Source organism: Salmo trutta, chromosome 8 (assembly GCF_901001165.1).
Source record: "Salmo trutta chromosome 8, fSalTru1.1, whole genome shotgun sequence".
NCBI classification, from domain to species: domain Eukaryota; kingdom Metazoa; phylum Chordata; class Actinopteri; order Salmoniformes; family Salmonidae; genus Salmo; species Salmo trutta.
Window position 1 is genome coordinate 727,403 of NC_042964.1, and position 19,774 is coordinate 747,176.

Genomic DNA, 19,774 nt, shown 5'->3' on the forward strand with positions numbered 1-19,774 from the left:
TATAGTATGACACCCTGTGGTGTTTATATATAGTATAACACCCTGTGGTGTGTGTATATATGGTATAACACTCTGTGGTGTGTATATATATATATATATTTATATATAGTATAACACCCTGTGGTCTGTATATATATATATATATATGGTATGACACCCTGTGGTGTATATATATATATAGTATAACACCCTGTGGTGTGTATATATATATAGTATAACACCCTGTGGTGTATATATATAGTATAACACCCTGTATGTATGTGTGTATTAATGCTTTACCCTCCATCTCTCCGAACACTGCTTGGAGAACTCGGCGAAGTTGACCGACTGTTCGGGGTGTTTCCTCTTGTGTTCCTCCCGGCAGGTCTGCACGAAGAAGGCGTAGGCTGACGTCTTGCCTTTCGGTTTATTAACGTCCCCTTTCACCATGGCGACACGACTGACTGATACCACCGGAGAAAATATAGAGATATTTACGAAAATAACATATTTTTTTTTTTGCAAATTCATCACGCATCTAGCTAAAGTGGCTAACTAGCTAGGCCAAACGTCGAATAAAACGTAAAAAAAAAGTACAAATGGATAGTTAGCTAGCTAACTTATTGTAACGGCAACTGAAGTTGGGCTTGTACATGTGATGGATTGCAGACCAGGCAGTGTGCAGTAGACTGTATAGTTTGCAGTACGGTCAGCCTAGTTAGCTAGCTACCGCTGTTAGCCACCTAGCATGCTAGCTCGTAGAGAACAATGGGGCCACCATTTACTTCCCGCCTAACGCGATGCTAGCTCATCCTAACCCACCCAGCGCTAGCATTTATACTGAAGATGCTAACGCTGCTAGCCATCACAATACATAGTTAGCTAACATTAGCTAGTGTGAAACATTTTTACAGTATAGTTACGAGCAAGGTTATTTTACATCAAACATTTTTTTTTTTAAATACAGATTTAGCCATTTCACCAGTTTAGCAAGCTGGCTAATATTTACAGTGACTCGCTCTGAAAGTTAGCTACAATAACGTTACCTTTTTTTCCTTTTTATTTAATAAACATGCAAGTGAAATTAACATTTCTACAAATTTCAAGGTACATTTAAAAGATGTTACTACAAACGTCCAATGTCTTTCATGACTTACATTTACCGGTCAGATGAAGTTTGTAAGAATGAAGTCTCACGTTGTTTTTGTTGTTGTCTCTGCTGTGTATTTCTCCGGAGAGGGAAGTTAACTGAGCAGCAAACTGGATGGAGGCTAAGGCCCGCCCCTGGGCCGCGCCCCTATTGGCTGACTACCTTCAGTCAACACAAAGACTCGTTTCTGATTGGCCAGCGTGCTGTTCTTCCCTTCAACCCGGATATGATCCGGAAGAAGTCCCGGTAACCAAGGGCTGTTTGCTGCGTTGTGAAGGTAATGGGGAGGGACGTCGTAGTTATACTAATATTGTTGTTATTCAGTTGATTTGAAGTTTGTGTGAGGCTGTGATAGTTTATTACTAGCTGGTTGACAACGGTAGCATTGATGTCTGTCCGATCAGATCTGACCAAAATTTAAAGAGGTTAATAGTTACGTGGCTTGTCTTGTAGCTAAGGTGAAGATATGAAAAGATTCAGAACAGCATCAACGATACGAACCTAGAATGGATTCCTTCATGGCAAACTTCAGGGAGAGGAGTGAAGTGGTAAGTTACATTGTCTGCTTTCGTTTTTTTGTTTGTTAGTTAGTTAGTTACAATAGTTAGCTAGCTACATTCAAACAAAATACTGTATTTTTTTACTCATCCACAATCTCCTTTCTTGTAGGAACGGGAGTGGCTGCAGGAGCTCTTCGTGTTCGTGAGGGACAATCTGTACCCGATTCTCGGTCCATCCACCGGTACTGTTTCCCCGGAACAGCTCTCGTTAGCCATGATACGGAGAGTGGAACGGGCGGTGGGCTCCTCGTGTGCCCGGTCTCTGCCGCTCAGTTACAGGTGACCAATTGATGTTGTTTACCGGCTCTGGCGAAGATGTGCACGTTTTAGCTCCAGCCTTGCACTAGCACGACTGATTACACTAACCAAGGGGTATTAATGATCTAGTTGATTCGTGTGTTAGTGCTGGGTTTGAACTAAAGCCTGCTTCCTCGGTTTGTCGCCAAGATCAGAGCTGGTTGGAGACCTTTAGTTTAGGGTCCGTCTAAGGCAAATCAAATTGTATTAGTCACATGCTCCGAATACAACAGGTACAGGTGTAGTAGACCAGTACAGAGTCAATGTGGAGGCTATTTACAGGGTATTACGGTACAGAGTCAATGTGGAGGCTATATACAGGGGGTACTGGTACAGAGTCAATGTGGAGGCTATATACAGGGTATTACGGTACAGAGTCAATGTGGAGGCTATATACAGGGGGTACCGGTACAGAGTCAATGTGGAGGCTATATACAGGGGGTACCGGTACAGAGTCAATGTGGAGACTATATACAGGGGCTATATACAGGGGGTACCGGTACAGAGTCAATGTGGAGGCTATATACAGTGGGTACCGGTACAGAGTCAATGTGGAGACTATATACAGGGGGTACCGGTACAGAGTCAATGTGGAGGCTATATACAGGGGGTACCGGTACAGAGTCAATGTGGAGGCTATATACAGGGGGTACCGGTACAGAGTCAATGTGGAGGCTATATACAGGGTGTTACGGTACAGAGTCAATGTGGAGACTATATACAGGGGGTACCGGTACAGAGTCAATGTGGAGGCTATATACAGGGGGTACCGGTACAGAGTCAATGTGGAGGCTATATACAGGGGGTACCGGTACAGAGTCAATGTGGAGGCTATATACAGGGGGTACCGGTACAGAGTCAATGTGGAGGCTATATACAGGGGGTACCGGTACAGAGTCCATGTGGAGGCTATATACAGGGGGTACCGGTACAGAGTCAATGTGGAGACTATATACAGGGGCTATATACAGGGGGTACCGGTACAGAGTCAATGTGGAGGCTATATACAGTGGGTACCGGTACAGAGTCAATGTGGAGACTATATACAGGGGGTACCGGTACAGAGTCAATGTGGATGCTATATACACGGGGTACCGGTACAGAGTCAATGTGGAGGCTATATACAGGGTGTTACGGTACAGAGTCAATGTGGAGGCTATATACAGGGGGTACCGGTACAGAGTCAATGTGGAGGCTATATACAGGGGGTACCGGTACAGAGTCAATGTGGAGGCTATATACAGGGGGTACCGGGACAGAGTCAATGTGGAGGCTATATACAGGGGGTACCGGTACAGAGTCAATGTGGAGGTTATATACAGGGAGTACCGGTACAGAGTCAATGTGGAGGCTATATACAGGGGGTACCGGGACAGAGTCAATGTGGAGGCTATATACAGGGGGTACCGGTACAGAGTCAATGTGGAGGCTATATACAGGGGGTACCGGTACAGAGTCAATGTGGAGGCTATATACAGGGTGTTATGGTACAGAGTCAATGTGGAGGCTATATACAGGGGGTACCGGTACAGAGTCAATGGGGAGGCTATATACAGGGGGTACCGGTACAGAGTCAATGGGGAGGCTATATACAGGGGGTACCGGTACAGAGACAATGTGGAGGCTATATACAGGGGGTACCGGTACAGAGTCAATGTGGAGGTTATATACAGGGGGTACCGGTACAGAGTCAATGTGGAGGTTATATACAGGGGGTACCGGTACAGAGTCAATGTGGAGGTTATATACAGGGGGTACCGGTACAGAGTCAATGTGGAGGTTATATACAGGGGGTACCGGTACAGAGTCAATGTGGAGACTATATACAGGGGCTATATACAGGGGGTACCGGTACAGAGTCAATGTGGAGGCTATATACAGTGGGTACCGGTACAGAGTCAATGTGGAGACTATATACAGGGGGGTACCGGTACAGAGTCAATGTGGATGCTATATACACGGGGTACCGGTACAGAGTCAATGTGGAGGCTATATACAGGGTGTTACGGTACAGAGTCAATGTGGAGGCTATATACAGGGGGTACCGGTACAGAGTCAATGTGGAGGCTATATACAGGGGGTACCGGTACAGAGTCAATGTGGAGGCTATATACAGGGGGTACCGGGACAGAGTCAATGTGGAGGCTATATACAGGGGGGTACCGGTACAGAGTCAATGTGGAGGTTATATACAGGGAGTACCGGTACAGAGTCAATGTGGAGGCTATATACAGGGGGTACCGGGACAGAGTCAATGTGGAGGCTATATACAGGGGGTACCGGTACAGAGTCAATGTGGAGGCTATATACAGGGGGTACCGGTACAGAGTCAATGTGGAGGCTATATACAGGGTGTTATGGTACAGAGTCAATGTGGAGGCTATATACAGGGGGTACCGGTACAGAGTCAATGGGGAGGCTATATACAGGGGTACCGGTACAGAGTCAATGGGGAGGCTATATACAGGGGGTACCGGTACAGAGACAATGTGGAGGCTATATACAGGGGGTACCGGTACAGAGTCAATGTGGAGGTTATATACAGGGGGTACCGGTACAGAGTCAATGTGGAGGTTATATACAGGGGGGTACCGGTACAGAGTCAATGTGGAGGTTATATACAGGGGGTACCGGTACAGAGTCATGTGGAGGTTATATACAGGGGGTACCGGTACAGAGTCAATGTGGAGGTTATATACAGGGTGTTACGGTACAGAGTCCACAATCATCTCCTTTGTTTCAACCACTTGATCACTTGTCCTTATCTAATTCATTATGATCTGAAAGGAATACTGATCCTAGATCAGCACTCCTCCTGTGATACCCCAGGACTGCAGGAGGTTTAGATCAACACTACTCCTAACCTTAACCTCCTGTCATTAGGAGGTTTAGATCAACACTACTCCTAACCTTAACCTCCTGTCATTAGGTTCAGATCAACACTACTCCTAACCTTAACCTCCTGTCATTAGGTTTAGATCAACACTACTCCTAACCTTAACCTCCTGTCATTAGGAGGTTTAGATCAACACTACTCCTAACCTTAACCTCCTGTCATTAGGAGGTTTAGATCAACACTACTCCTAACCTTAACCTCCTGTCATTAGGAGGTTTAGATCAACACTACTCCTAACCTTAACCTCCTGTCATTAGGTTTAGATCAACACTACTCCTAACCTTAACCTCCTGTCATTAGGTTCAGATCAACACTACTCCTAACCTTAACCTCCTGTCATTAGGTTTAGATCAACACTACTCCTAACCTTAACCTCCTGTCATTAGGAGGTTCAGATCAACACTACTCCTAACCTTAACCTCCTGTCATTAGGAGGTTTAGATCAACACTACTCCTAACCTTAACCTCCTGTCATTAGGTTCAGATCAACACTACTCCTAACCTTAACCTCCTGTCATTAGGTTCAGATCAACACTACTCCTAACCTTAACCTCCTGTCATTAGGAGGTTTAGATCAACACTACTCCTAACCTTAACCTCCTGTCATTAGGTTCAGATCAACACTACTCTAACCTTAACCTCCTGTCATTAGGTTTAGATCAACACTACTCCTAACCTTAACCTCCTGTCATTAGGAGGTTTAGATCAACACTACTCCTAACCTTAACCTCCTGTCATTAGGTTCAGATCAACACTACTCCTAACCTTAACCTCCTGTCATTAGGTTTAGATCAACACTACTCCTAACCTTAACCTCCTGTCATTAGGAGGTTCAGATCAACACTACTCCTAACCTTAACCTCCTGTCATTAGGAGGTTCAGATCAACATTACTCCTAACCTTAACCTCCTGTCATTAGGTTTAGATCAACACTACTCCTAACCTTAACCTCCTGTCATTAGGTTTAGATCAACACTACTCCTAACCTTAACCTCCTGTCATTAGGAGGTTTAGATCAACACTACTCCTAACCTTAACCTCCTGTCATTAGGTTCAGATCAACACTACTCCTAACCTTAACCTCCTGTCATTAGGTTTAGATCAACACTACTCCTAACCTTAACCTCCTGTCATTAGGAGGTTTAGATCAACACTACTCCTAACCTTAACCTCCTGTCATTAGGAGGTTTAGATCAACACTACTCCTAACCTTAACCTCCTGTCATTAGGTTTAGATCAACACTACTCCTAACCTTAACCTCCTGTCATTAGGAGGTTCAGATCAACACTACTCCTAACCTTAACCTCCTGTCATTAGGTTTAGATCAACACTACTCCTAACCGTAACCTCCTGTCATTAGGTTCAGATCAACACTACTCCTAACCTTAACCTCCTGTCATTAGGTTCAGATCAACACTACTCCTAACCTTAACCTCCTGTCATTAGGTTTAGATCAACACTACTCCTAACCTTAACCTCCTGTCATTAGGTTCAGATCAACACTACTCCTAACCTTAACCTCCTGTCATTAGGAGGTTTAGATCAACACTACTCCTAACCTTAACCTCCTGTCATTAGGTTCAGATCAACACTACTCCTAACCTTAACCTCCTGTCATTAGGTTCAGATCAACACTACTCCTAACCTTAACCTCCTGTCATTAGGAGGTTTAGATCAACACTACTCCTAACCTTAACCTCCTGTCATTAGGTTTAGATCAACACTACTCCTAACCTTAACCTCCTGTCATTAGGTGTAGATCAACACTACTCCTAACCTTAACCTCCTGTCATTAGGTTCAGATCAACACTACTCCTAACCTTAACCTCCTGTCATTAGGAGGTTTAGATCAACACTACTCCTAACCTTAACCTCCTGTCATTAGGAGGTTCAGATCAACACTACTCCTAACCTTAACCTCCTGTCATTAGGAGGTTCAGATCAACACTACTCCTAACCTTAACCTCCTGTCATTAGGTTTAGATCAACACTACTCCTAACCTTAACCTCCTGTCATTAGGAGGTTTAGATCAACACTACTCCTAACCTTAACCTCCTGTCATTAGGAGGTTCAGATCAACACTACTCCTAACCTTAACCTCCTGTCATTAGGAGGTTTAGATCAACACTACTCCTAACCTTAACCTCCTGTCATTAGGAGGTTCAGATCAACACTACTCCTAACCTTAACCTCCTGTCATTAGGTTTAGATCAACACTACTCCTAACCTTAACCTCCTGTCATTAGGTTCAGATCAACACTACTCCTAACCTTAACCTCCTGTCATTAGGAGGTTCAGATCAACACTACTCCTAACCTTAACCTCCTGTCATTAGGAGGTTTAGATCAACACTACTCCTAACCTTAACCTCCTGTCATTAGGAGGTTTAGATCAACACTACTCCTAACCTTAACCTCCTGTCATTAGGAGGTTTAGATCAACACTACTCCTAACCTTAACCTCCTGTCATTAGGAGGTTTAGATCAACACTACTCCTAACCTTAACCTCCTGTCATTAGGTTTAGATCAACACTACTCCTAACCTTAACCTCCTGTCATTAGGTTCAGATCAACACTACTCCTAACCTTAACCTCCTGTCATTAGGTTCAGATCAACACTACTCCTAACCTTAACCTCCTGTCATTAGGTTAGATCAACACTACTCCTAACCTTAACCTCCTGTCATTAGGTTCAGATCAACACTACTCCTAACCTTAACCTCCTGTCATTAGGAGGTTCAGATCAACACTACTCCTAACCTTAACCTCCTGTCATTAGGAGGTTTAGATCAACACTACTCCTAACCTTAACCTCCTGTCATTAGGATTAGATCAACACTACTCCTAACCTTAACCTCCTGTCATTAGGTTTAGATCAACACTACTCCTAACCTTAACCTCCTGTCATTAGGTTCAGATCAACACTACTCCTAACCTTAACCTCCTGTCATTAGGAGGTTTAGATCAACACTACTCCTAACCTTAACCTCCTGTCATTAGGAGGTTTAGATCAACACTACTCCTAACCTTAACCTCCTGTCATTAGGTTCAGATCAACACTACTCCTAACCTTAACCTCCTGTCATTAGGTTCAGATCAACACTACTCCTAACCTTAACCTCCTGTCATTAGGTTTAGATCAACACTACTCCTAACCTTAACCTCCTGTCATTAGGAGGTTCAGATCAACACTACTCCTAACCTTAACCTCCTGTCATTAGGTTTAGATCAACACTACTCCTAACCTTAACCTCCTGTCATTAGGTTTAGATCAACACTACTCCTAACCTTAACCTCCTGTCATTAGGTTCAGATCAACACTACTCCTAACCTTAACCTCCTGTCATTAGGAGGTTTAGATCAACACTACTCCTAACCTTAACCTCTTGTTGTTAGGCTCATCTCCGTATCCGAGCTGGTTACCTGGCAACGCACACCTTGCTGTAGCAACCTGACCTGGAGCACCGCTCAGCACAGAGAATGGGTCCGGGAGGCGGAGCAGGCTCTGCCCAATCACGAGGCTTTGCCGCGTGCCAACCTGTTGCTGATAGGCTGTCTCAGTGATGGGTGTGACCCAGAGAGGTCATGTGACGGAGCGTGGCGTGTGAGGGACGCCACCGGGACCGTGCACTGTGAGGTGAGAGTGTCTGTCTGTCTGTCTGTCTGTCTGTCTGTCTGTCTGTCTGTCTGTCTGTCTGTCTGTCTGTCTGTCTGTCTGTCTGTCTTGTCTGTCTTGTCTGTCTTGTCTGTCTGGTCTGTCTTGTCTGTCTGTCTAAGAGAAGACAAGACAGCCTTGAATTCACACCTGTCGTTCTTTCTCTGATTGGTTAGCTACTGAGCCCCTCCCCTCTCTGGCTGGGCCTGCCCGTTCTCTTCCCCTGCTGGAACTACATCCCCCAGCCTGCAACGGGGAAGGACCAGGAAGTGGAGGAGAGGGGCTACCTGGAGCTGGTTGGCTGTCCCCTAGCCCTGACCTCTGACCCTGAGGTGACCTTTAACCCTGCAGGGGTCAACCTGAAGAGAGCTGTGAGGGTCAGAGAAGCTGCAGGACTGATAAAGCACAGGTCAGGACATGTATGGAGAACTGTGTGTGTGTGTAACTGTGTGTAACTGTGTGTAACTGTATGTAACTGTGTGTGTGTGTGTGTGTGTGTGTGTGTGTGTGTGTGTGTGTGTGTGTGTGTGTGTGTGTGTTGTGTGTGTGTGTGTGTGTGTGTGTGTGTGTGTGTGTGTGTGTGTGTGTGTGTGCAGGGTGCGAGGCCTTCGTGTGAAGGTGTATGGGGAGGTTTCTGGAGTATACCCTCTACTGAACATCGCAGGGAAGTCCTTCTTCTGTCTCCGTCTGAGAGAGGGACTACAAACACTACCATTACTGGTCACGGTGAGGAGAGATAGAGACACTACCATTACTGGTCACAGTGAGGAGAGAGAGACACTACCATTACTGGTCACAGTGAGGAGAGAGAGACACTACCATTACTGGTCACAGTGAGGAGAGAGAGAGAGACACTACCATTACTGGTCACAGTGAGGAGAGAGAGAGACACTACCATTACTGGTCACAGTGAGGAGAGAGAGAGAGACACTACCATTACTGGTCACAGTGAGGAGAGAGAGAGAGACACTACCATTACTGGTCACAGTGAGGAGAGAGAGAGAGACACTACCATTACTGGTCACAGTGAGGAGAGAGACACTACCATTACTGGTCACAGTGAGGAGAGAGAGAGAGACACTACCATTACTGGTCACAGTGAGGAGAGATAGAGACACTACCATTACTGGTCACAGTGAGGAGAGAGAGAGACACTACCATTACTGGTCACAGTGAGGAGAGAGAGAGACACTACCATTACTGGTCACAGTGAGGAGAGAGAGACACTACCATTACTGGTCACAGTGAGGAGAGAGGAGAGAGACACTACCATTACTGGTCACAGTGAGGAGAGAGACACTACCATTACTGGTCACAGTGAGGAGAGAGAGACACTACCATTACTGGTCACAGTGAGGAGAGAGAGAGAGACACTACCATTACTGGTCACAGTGAGGAGAGAGAGAGACACTACCATTACTGGTCACAGTGAGGAGAGAGAGAGAGACACTACCATTACTGGTCACAGTGAGGAGAGAGAGAGAGACACTACCATTACTGGTCACAGTGAGGAGAGAGAGAGAGAGACACTACCATTACTGGTCACAGTGAGGAGAGAGACACTACCATTACTGGTCACAGTGAGGAGAGAGAGAGAGACACGACCATTACTGGTCACAGTGAGGAGAGATAGAGACACTACCATTACTGGTCACAGTGAGGAGAAAGAGAGACACTACCATTACTGGTCACAGTGAGGAGAGAGAGAGACACTACCATTACTGGTCACAGTGAGGAGAGAGAGAGACACTACCATTACTGGTCACAGTGAGGAGAGAGAGACACTACCATTACTGGTCACAGTGAGGAGAGAGAGAGAGACACTACCATTACTGGTCACAGTGAGGAGAGAGACACTACCATTACTGGTCACAGTGAGGAGAGAGAGACACTACCATTACTGGTCACAGTGAGGAGAGAGAGAGAGACACTACCATTACTGGTCACAGTGAGGAGAGAGAGAGAGACACTACCATTACTGGTCACAGTGAGGAGAGAGACACTACCATTACTGGTCACAGTGAGGAAAGAGAGACACTACCATTACTGGTCACAGTAAGGAGAGAGAGACACTACCATTACTGGTCATAGTGAGGAGAGAGAGAGACACTACCATTACTGGTCACAGTGAGGAGAGAGAGAGAGACACTACCATTACTGGTCACAGTGAGGAGAGAGAGAGAGACACTACCATTACTGGTCACAGTGAGGAGAGAGAGAGACACTACCATTACTGGTCACAGTGAGGAGAGAGAGAGAGACACTACCATTACTGGTCACAGTGAGGAGAGAGAGAGAGACACTACCATTACTGGTCACAGTGAGGAGAGAGACACTACCATTACTGGTCACAGTGAGGAGAGAGAGAGAGACACTACCATTACTGGTCACAGTGAGGAGAGAGACACTACCATTACTGGTCACAGTGAGGAGAGAGAGAGAGACACTACCATTACTGGTCACGGTGAGGAGAGAGAGAGAGACACTACCATTACTGGTCACAGTGAGGAGAGAGAGACACTACCATTACTGGTCACAGTGAGGAGAGAGAGACACTACCATTACTGGTCACAGTGAGGAGAGAGAGACACTACCATTACTGGTCACAGTGAGGAGAGAGAGACACTACCATTACTGGTCACAGTGAGGAGAGAGACACTACCATTACTGGTCACAGTGAGGAGAGAGACACTACCATTACTGGTCACAGTGAGGAGAGAGATAGAGACACTACCATTACTGGTCACAGTGAGGAGAGAGAGAGACACTACCATTACTGGTCACAGTGAGGAGAGAGACACTACCATTACTGGTCAAGTGAGGAGAGAGAGAGACACTACCATTACTGGTCACAGTGAGGAGAGAGACACTACCATTACTGGTCACAGTGAGGAGAGAGAGAGAGACACTACCATTACTGGTCACAGTGAGGAGAGAGACACTACCATTACTGGTCACAGTGAGGAGAGAGACACTACCATTACTGGTCACAGTGAGGAGAGAGACACTACCATTACTGGTCACAGTGAGGAGAGAGAGAGAGACACTACCATTACTGGTCACAGTGAGGAGAGAGACACTACCATTACTGGTCACAGTGAGGAGAGAGACACTACCATTACTGGTCACAGTGAGGAGAGAGAGAGAGACACTACCATTACTGGTCACAGTGAGGAGAGAGACACTGCCATTACTGGTCACAGTGAGGAGAGAGAGACACTACCATTACTGGTCACAGTGAGGAGAGAGAGACACTACCATTACTGGTCACGGTGAGGAGAGAGAGAGAGACACTACCATTACTGGTCACAGTGAGGAGAGAGAGAGACACTACCATTACTGGTCACAGTGAGGAGAGAGAGAGAGACACTACCATTACTGGTCACAGTGAGGAGAGAGAGAGACACTACCATTACTGGTCACAGTGAGGAGAGAGAGACACTACCATTACTGGTCACAGTGAGGAGAGAGAGACACTACCATTACTGGTCACAGTGAGGAGAGAGACACTACCATTACTGGTCACAGTGAGGAGAGAGAGAGACACTACCATTACTGGTCACAGTGAGGAGAGAGACACTACCATTACTGGTCACAGTGAGGAGAGAGAGAGACACTACCATTACTGGTCACAGTGAGGAGAGAGACACTACCATTACTGGTCACAGTGAGGAGAGACACTACCATTACTGGTCACGGTGAGGAGAGAGAGAGAGACACTACCATTACTGGTCACAGTGAGGAGAGAGACACTACCATTACTGGTCACAGTGAGGAGAGAGAGAGACACTACCATTACTGGTCACAGTGAGGAGAGAGAGACACTACCATTACTGGTCACAGTGAGGAGAGAGACACTACCATTACTGGTCACAGTGAGGAGAGAGACTACCATTACTGGTCACAGTGAGGAGAGAGAGAGACACTACCATTACTGGTCACAGTGAGGAGAGAGACACTACCATTACTGGTCACAGTGAGGAGAGAGAGACACTACCATTACTGGTCACAGTGAGGAGAGAGAGAGACACTACCATTACTGGTCACAGTGAGGAGAGAGAGAGACACTACCATTACTGGTCACAGTGAGGAGAGAGAGAGAGACACTACCATTACTGGTCACAGTGAGGAGAGAGAGAGAGACACTACCATTACTGGTCACAGTGAGGAGAGAGAGAGAGACACTACCATTACTGGTCACAGTGAGGAGAGAGAGAGACACTACCATTACTGGTCACAGTGAGGAGAGAGAGAGACACTACCATTACTGGTCACAGTGAGGAGAGAGACACTACCATTACTGGTCACAGTGAGGAGAGAGAGAGAGAGACACTACCATTACTGGTCACAGTGAGGAGAAAGAGAGACACTACCATTACTGGTCACAGTGAGGAGGAGAGAGAGAGACACTACCATTACTGGTCACAGTGAGGAGAGAGAGAGAGACACTACCATTACTGGTCACAGTGAGGAGAGAGAGACACTACCATTACTGGTGACAGTGAGGAGAGAGAGAGAGACACTACCATTACTGGTCACAGTGAGGAGAGAGACACTACCATTACTGGTCACGGTGAGGAGAGAGAGACACTACCATTACTGGTCACGGTGAGGAGAGAGAGAGAGAGACACTACCATTACTGGTCACAGTGAGGAGAGAGAGAGAGACACTACCATTACTGGTCACGGTGAGGAGAGAGAGAGACACTACCATTACTGGTCACGGTGAGGAGAGAGAGAGAGACACTACCATTACTGGTCACAGTGAGGAGAGAGAGAGAGAGACACTACCATTACTGGTCACAGTGAGGAGAGAGAGAGACACTACCATTACTGGTCACAGTGAGGAGAGAGAGAGAGACACTACCATTACTGGTCACAGTGAGGTTAGAGAGAGACACTACCATTACTGGTCACAGTGAGGAGAGAGAGACACTACCATTACTGGTCACAGTGAGGAGAGAGAGAGAGACACTACCATTACTGGTCACAGTGAGGAGAGAGAGAGAGACACTACCATTACTGGTCACAGTGAGGAGAGAGACACTACCATTACTGGTCACAGTGAGGAGAGAGACACTACCATTACTGGTCACAGTGAGGAGAGAGAGAGACACTACCATTACTGGTCACAGTGAGGGAGAGAGAGACACTACCATTACTGGTCACAGTGAGGAGAGAGAGACACTACCATTACTGGTCACAGTGAGGAGAGAGAGAGAGACACTACCATTACTGGTCACAGTGAGGAGAGAGAGAGAGACACTACCATTACTGGTCACAGTGAGGAGAGAGACACTACCATTACTGGTCACAGTGAGGAGAGAGAGAGAGACACTACCATTACTGGTCACAGTGAGGAGAGAGAGAGAGAGACACTACCATTACTGGTCACAGTGAGGAGAGAGACACTACCATTACTGGTCACAGTGAGGAGAGAGAGAGAGACACTACCATTACTGGTCACAGTGAGGAGAGAGAGAGACACTACCATTACTGGTCACAGTGAGGAGAGAGAGACACTACCATTACTGGTCACAGTGAGGAGAGAGAGAGAGACACTACCATTACTGGTCACAGTGAGGAGAGAGACACTACCATTACTGGTCACAGTGAGGAGAGAGACACTACCATTACTGGTCACAGTGAGGAGAGAGAGAGACACTACCATTACTGGTCACAGTGAGGAGAGAGAGAGAGACACTACCATTACTGGTCACAGTGAGGAGAGAGAGAGAGACACTACCATTACTGTCACAGTGAGGAGAGAGAGAGAGACACTACCATTACTGGTCACAGTGAGGAGAGAGAGAGACACTACCATTACTGGTCACAGTGAGGAGAGAGAGACACTACCATTACTGGTCACAGTGAGGAAAGAGAGAGAGACTACCATTACTGGTCACAGTGAGGAGAGAGAGAGAGACACTACCATTACTGGTCACGGTGAGGAGAGAGAGACACTACCATTACTGGTCACAGTGAGGAGAGAGAGAGAGACACTACCATTACTGGTCACAGTGAGGAGAGAGACACTACCATTACTGGTCACAGTGAGGAGAGAGAGAGAGACACTACCATTACTGGTCACAGTAAGGAGAGAGAGAGACACTACCATTACTGGTCACGGTGAGGAGAGAGAGACACTACCATTACTGGTCACAGTGAGGAGAGAGAGACACTACCATTACTGGTCACAGTGAGGAGAGAGAGAGACACTACCATTACTGGTCACGGTGAGGAGAGAGAGACACTACCATTACTGGTCACAGTGAGGAGAGAGAGAGACACTACCATTACTGGTCATGGTGAGGAGAGAGAGAGAGACACTACCATTACTGGTCACAGTGAGGAGAGAGAGACACTACCATTACTGGTCACAGTGAGGAGAGAGAGAGACACTACCATTACTGGTCACAGTGAGGAGAGAGAGAGAGACACTACCATTACTGGTCACAGTGATGAGAGAGAGAGAGACACTACCATTACTGGTCACAGTGAGCAGAGAGAGAGACACTACCATTACTGGTCACAGTGAGGAGAGAGAGAGAGACACTACCATTACTGGTCACAGTGAGGAGAGAGAGAGAGACACTACCATTACTGGTCACAGTGAGGAGAGAGAGAGACACTACCATTACTCGTCACAGTGAGGAGAGAGAGAGAGAGAGACACTACCATTACTGGTCACAGTGAGGAGAGAGAGACACTACCATTACTGGTCACAGTGAGGAGAGATAGAGACACTACCATTACTGGTCACAGTGAGGAGAGAGAGAGACACTACCATTACTGGTCACAGTGAGGAGAGAGAGAGACACTACCATTACTGGTCACAGTGAGGAGAGAGAGAGAGACACTACCATTACTGGTCACAGTGAGGAGAGATAGAGACACTACCATTACTGGTCACAGTGAGGAGAGAGAGAGACACTACCATTACTGGTCACAGTGAGGAGAGTGAGAGACACTGCCATTACTGGTCACAGTGAGGAGAGACACTACCATTACTGGTCACAGTGAGGAGAGACACTACCATTACTGGTCACAGTGAGGAGAGAGAGACACTACCATTACTGGTCACAGTGAGGAGAGAGAGAGACACTACCATTACTGGTCACAGTGAGGAGAGAGAGAGACACTACCATTACTGGTCACAGTGAGGAGAGAGAGAGAGACACTACCATTACTGGTCACAGTGAGGAGAGAGAGAGACCTACCATTACTGGTCACAGTGAGGAAGAGAGAGAGACACTACCATTACTGGTCACAGTGAGGAGAGAGAGAGAGACACTACCATTACTGGTCACAGTGAGGAGGAGAGAGAGAGAGACACTACCATTACTGGTCACAGTGAGGAGGAGGAGAGAGAGAGACATACCATTACTGGTCACAGTGAGAGAGAGAGACACTACCATTACTGGTCACAGTGAGGAGAGAGAGAGAGACACTACCATTACTGGTCACAGTGAGGAGAGAGAGAGAGACACTACCATTACTGGTCACAGTGAGGAGAGAGAGACACTACCATTACTGGTCACAGTGAGGAGAGAGAGAGAGACACTACCATTACTGGTCACAGTGAGGAGAGAGAGACACTACCATTACTGGTCACAGTGAGGAGAGAGAGAGACACTACCATTACTGGTCACAGTGAGGAGAGAGAGAGACACTACCATTACTGGTCACAGTGAGGAGAGAGAGAGAGACACTACCATTACTGGTCACAGTGAGGAGAGAGAGAGAGACACTACCATTACTGGTCACAGTGAGGAGAGAGAGAGAGACACTACCATTACTGGTCACAGTGAGGAGAGAGAGAGACACTACCATTACTGGTCACAGTGAGGAGAGAGAGACACTACCATTACTGGTCACAGTGAGGAAAGAGAGAGAGACTACCATTACTGGTCACAGTGAGGAGAGAGAGAGACACTACCATTACTGGTCACGGTGAGGAGAGAGAGACACTACCATTACTGGTCACAGTGAGGAGAGAGAGAGAGACACTACCATTACTGGTCACAGTGAGGAGAGAGACACTACCATTACTGGTCACAGTGAGGAGAGAGAGAGAGACACTACCATTACTGGTCACAGTAAGGAGAGAGAGAGACACTACCATTACTGGTCACGGTGAGGAGAGAGAGACACTACCATTACTGGTCACAGTGAGGAGAGAGAGACACTACCATTACTGGTCACAGTGAGGAGAGAGAGAGACACTACCATTACTGGTCACGGTGAGGAGAGAGAGACACTACCATTACTGGTCACAGTGAGGAGAGAGAGAGACACTACCATTACTGGTCATGGTGAGGAGAGAGAGAGAGACACTACCATTACTGGTCACAGTGAGGAGAGAGAGACACTACCATTACTGGTCAAAGTGAGGAGAGAGAGAGACACTACCATTACTGGTCACAGTGAGGAGAGAGAGAGAGACACTACCATTACTGGTCACAGTGATGAGAGAGAGAGAGACACTACCATTACTGGTCACAGTGAGCAGAGAGAGAGACACTACCATTACTGGTCACAGTGAGGAGAGAGAGAGAGACACTACCATTACTGGTCACAGTGAGGAGAGAGAGAGAGACACTACCATTACTGGTCACAGTGAGGAGAGAGAGAGACACTACCATTACTCGTCACAGTGAGGAGAGAGAGAGAGAGAGAGACACTACCATTACTGGTCACAGTGAGGAGAGAGAGACACTACCATTACTGGTCACAGTGAGGAGAGATAGAGACACTACCATTACTGGTCACAGTGAGGAGAGAGAGAGACACTACCATTACTGGTCACAGTGAGGAGAGAGAGACACTACCATTACTGGTCACAGTGAGGAGAGAGAGAGAGACACTACCATTACTGGTCACAGTGAGGAGAGATAGAGACACTACCATTACTGGTCACAGTGAGGAGAGAGAGAGAGACACTACCATTACTGGTCACAGTGAGGAGAGTGAGAGACACTGCCATTACTGGTCACAGTGAGGAGAGACACTACCATTACTGGTCACAGTGAGGAGAGACACTACCATTACTGGTCACAGTGAGGAGAGAGAGACACTACCATTACTGGTCACAGTGAGGAGAGAGAGAGACACTACCATTACTGGTCACAGTGAGGAGAGAGAGAGACACTACCATTACTGGTCACAGTGAGGAGAGAGAGAGAGACACTACATTACTGGTCACAGTGAGGAGAGAGAGAGAGACACTACCATTACTGGTCACAGTGAGGAGAGAGAGAGACACTACCATTACTGGTCACAGTGAGGAGAGAGAGACACTACCATTACTGGTCACAGTGAGGAGAGAGAGACACTACCATTACTGGTCACAGTGAGGAGAGAGAGACACTACCATTACTGGTCACAGTGAGGAGAGAGAGAGAGACACTACCATTACTGGTCACAGTGAGGAGAGAGAGAGAGACACTACCATTACTGGTCACAGTGAGGAGAGAGACACTTCCATTACTGGTCACAGTGAGGAGAGAGAGAGAGACACTACCATTACTGGTCACAGTGAGGAGAGAGAGAGAGACACTACCATTACTGGTCACAGTGAGGAGAGAGAGACACTACCATTACTGGTCACAGTGAGGAGAGAGAGAGACACTACCATTACTGGTCACAGTGAGGAGAGAGACACTACCATTACTGGTCACAGTGAGGAGAGAGAGAGAGAGACACTACCATTACTGGTCACAGTGAGGAGAGAGAGAGAGACACTACCATTACTGGTCACAGTGAGGAGAGAGAGAGAGACACTACCATTACTGGTCACAGTGAGGAGAGAGACACTTCCATTACTGGTCACAGTGAGGAGAGAGAGAGAGACACTACCATTACTGGTCACGGTGAGGAGAGAGAGACACTACCATTACTGGTCACAGTGAGGAGAGAGAGAGAGACTACCATTACTGGTCACAGTGAGGAGAGAGAGACACTACCATTACTGGTCACAGTGAGGAGAGAGAGAGAGACACTACCATTACTGGTCACAGTGAGGAGAGAGACACTACCATTACTGGTCACAGTGAGGAGAGAGAGACACTACCATTACTGGTCACAGTGAGGAGAGAGAGAGACACTACCATTACTGGTCACAGTGAGGAGAATGTGTGTGGGTAACATATGAATTTAACCTTCACTCTGTCTCCCTCTTTCTCAGGAGCCTTGCTGTCTGTGGTGGCGGCAGTGTGTGTGCGTGGGCGTGCGTGTGTGTGTGTCAGGGCTGCGTGTGTGTGCGCTGCAGGGCTGGTCTGGGAACAGGGTTCTGTGTGCGACGAGTCAGTCTTCTCTCACTTTGCTTCCTGACACACTGATCCAGGACCTGTCTGATATACCCATATTGGACACCCCAGATCCAGACCCTGGTCCTGGATGTCCTCTCCCAGAGAGAGAGAGACAGGGACCAGACCCAGACCCTGGTCCTGGATGTTCTCTCCCAGAGAGAGAGAGACAGGGACCAGACCCAGACCCTGGTCCTGGATGTCCTCTCCCAGAGAGAGAGAGACAGGGACCAGACACAGACCCTGGTACTGGATGTCCTCTCCCAGAGAGAGAGAGACAAGGAGATGGACCAGACCCAGAGAGAGAGAGACAGGGAGATGGACCGGACCCCTCTCCCAGCCTGAGGCCCAAACTCTCCAAGGCCATCAGCTACAAGGTGAGAGACTCCTTGGTTCTTGTTTTTTAAATTTATCTCTGAGTATTATAGGTTAACGTCTGTATATCTATACACCTGGATGTCAAGGTGTCCATCCTGAGTCCTCCCCTTCTCCTTGATAGGGTGTCCTGACCAGTGTCCTGAGTGCGGCAGCGGGGCTCTATGTGATTGACGGGAAGGTGGGCCTGTGTTTGGCCTATCAGCCACTGCAGAGGCGTGGCCTGCGTCCGGGGGCGGAGATAGAACTCCATGATGTCCATTTCCTTTACCGCCCCTCTCCCCACTTCCATCCCAGCATGCTCTGCGTGTGTCTACGCTCCAGTCTGCGTGTCACTTCCTTCAGCCGCCTGGGGTCAGAGGTCGCCCGCCCTAGCGACGCCCCGCTGCCGTGGCTACTGCTGGAGAGGAATCTGGGCGTGTCTCAGTACCTGTGGCTCTGTCACTGCTGCAGAGCTCTAAGAGACAGGTAGGAGACAGGTAGATGGGAGACAGGTAGATGGGAGACAGGTAGATGGGAGACAGGTAGATGGGAGACAGGGAGGAGACAGGTA

The 19,774-nt window shown here is 47.4% G+C and overlaps 2 protein-coding genes across 2 annotated transcripts in view; one reads left to right on the forward strand and one right to left on the reverse strand.

Annotated features, from left to right (window-relative positions):
- The window catches only part of LOC115198017 (high mobility group protein B2), a 24,213-nt gene extending 22,976 nt beyond the window's left edge, over positions 1–1,237 (reverse strand). The window contains exons 1-2 of the mRNA XM_029759667.1: positions 1,137–1,237; positions 280–443 (exon numbers count right to left, since the gene is read on the reverse strand). Coding sequence (XP_029615527.1) covers positions 280–429 — 150 coding nt within the window. The 5' untranslated portion in view covers positions 430–443; positions 1,137–1,237. The remainder of the gene's footprint in view (positions 1–279; positions 444–1,136) is intronic.
- Positions 1,238–1,293: 56 nt separating this feature from the next.
- LOC115199188 (CST complex subunit CTC1) lies at positions 1,294–19,689 on the forward strand (the record flags this gene model as incomplete). The annotated part of the gene is given in 10 exon segments (XM_029761818.1): positions 1,294–1,406; positions 1,583–1,677; positions 1,799–1,968; positions 8,281–8,521; positions 8,716–8,948; positions 9,136–9,302; positions 18,664–18,677; positions 18,726–18,926; positions 18,981–19,223; positions 19,346–19,689. Coding segments are annotated over 9 exon segments (1,655 nt in total), but the record flags the coding sequence as incomplete, so codon positions are not given.
- Between the last annotated feature and the right edge of the window lie 85 nt (positions 19,690–19,774).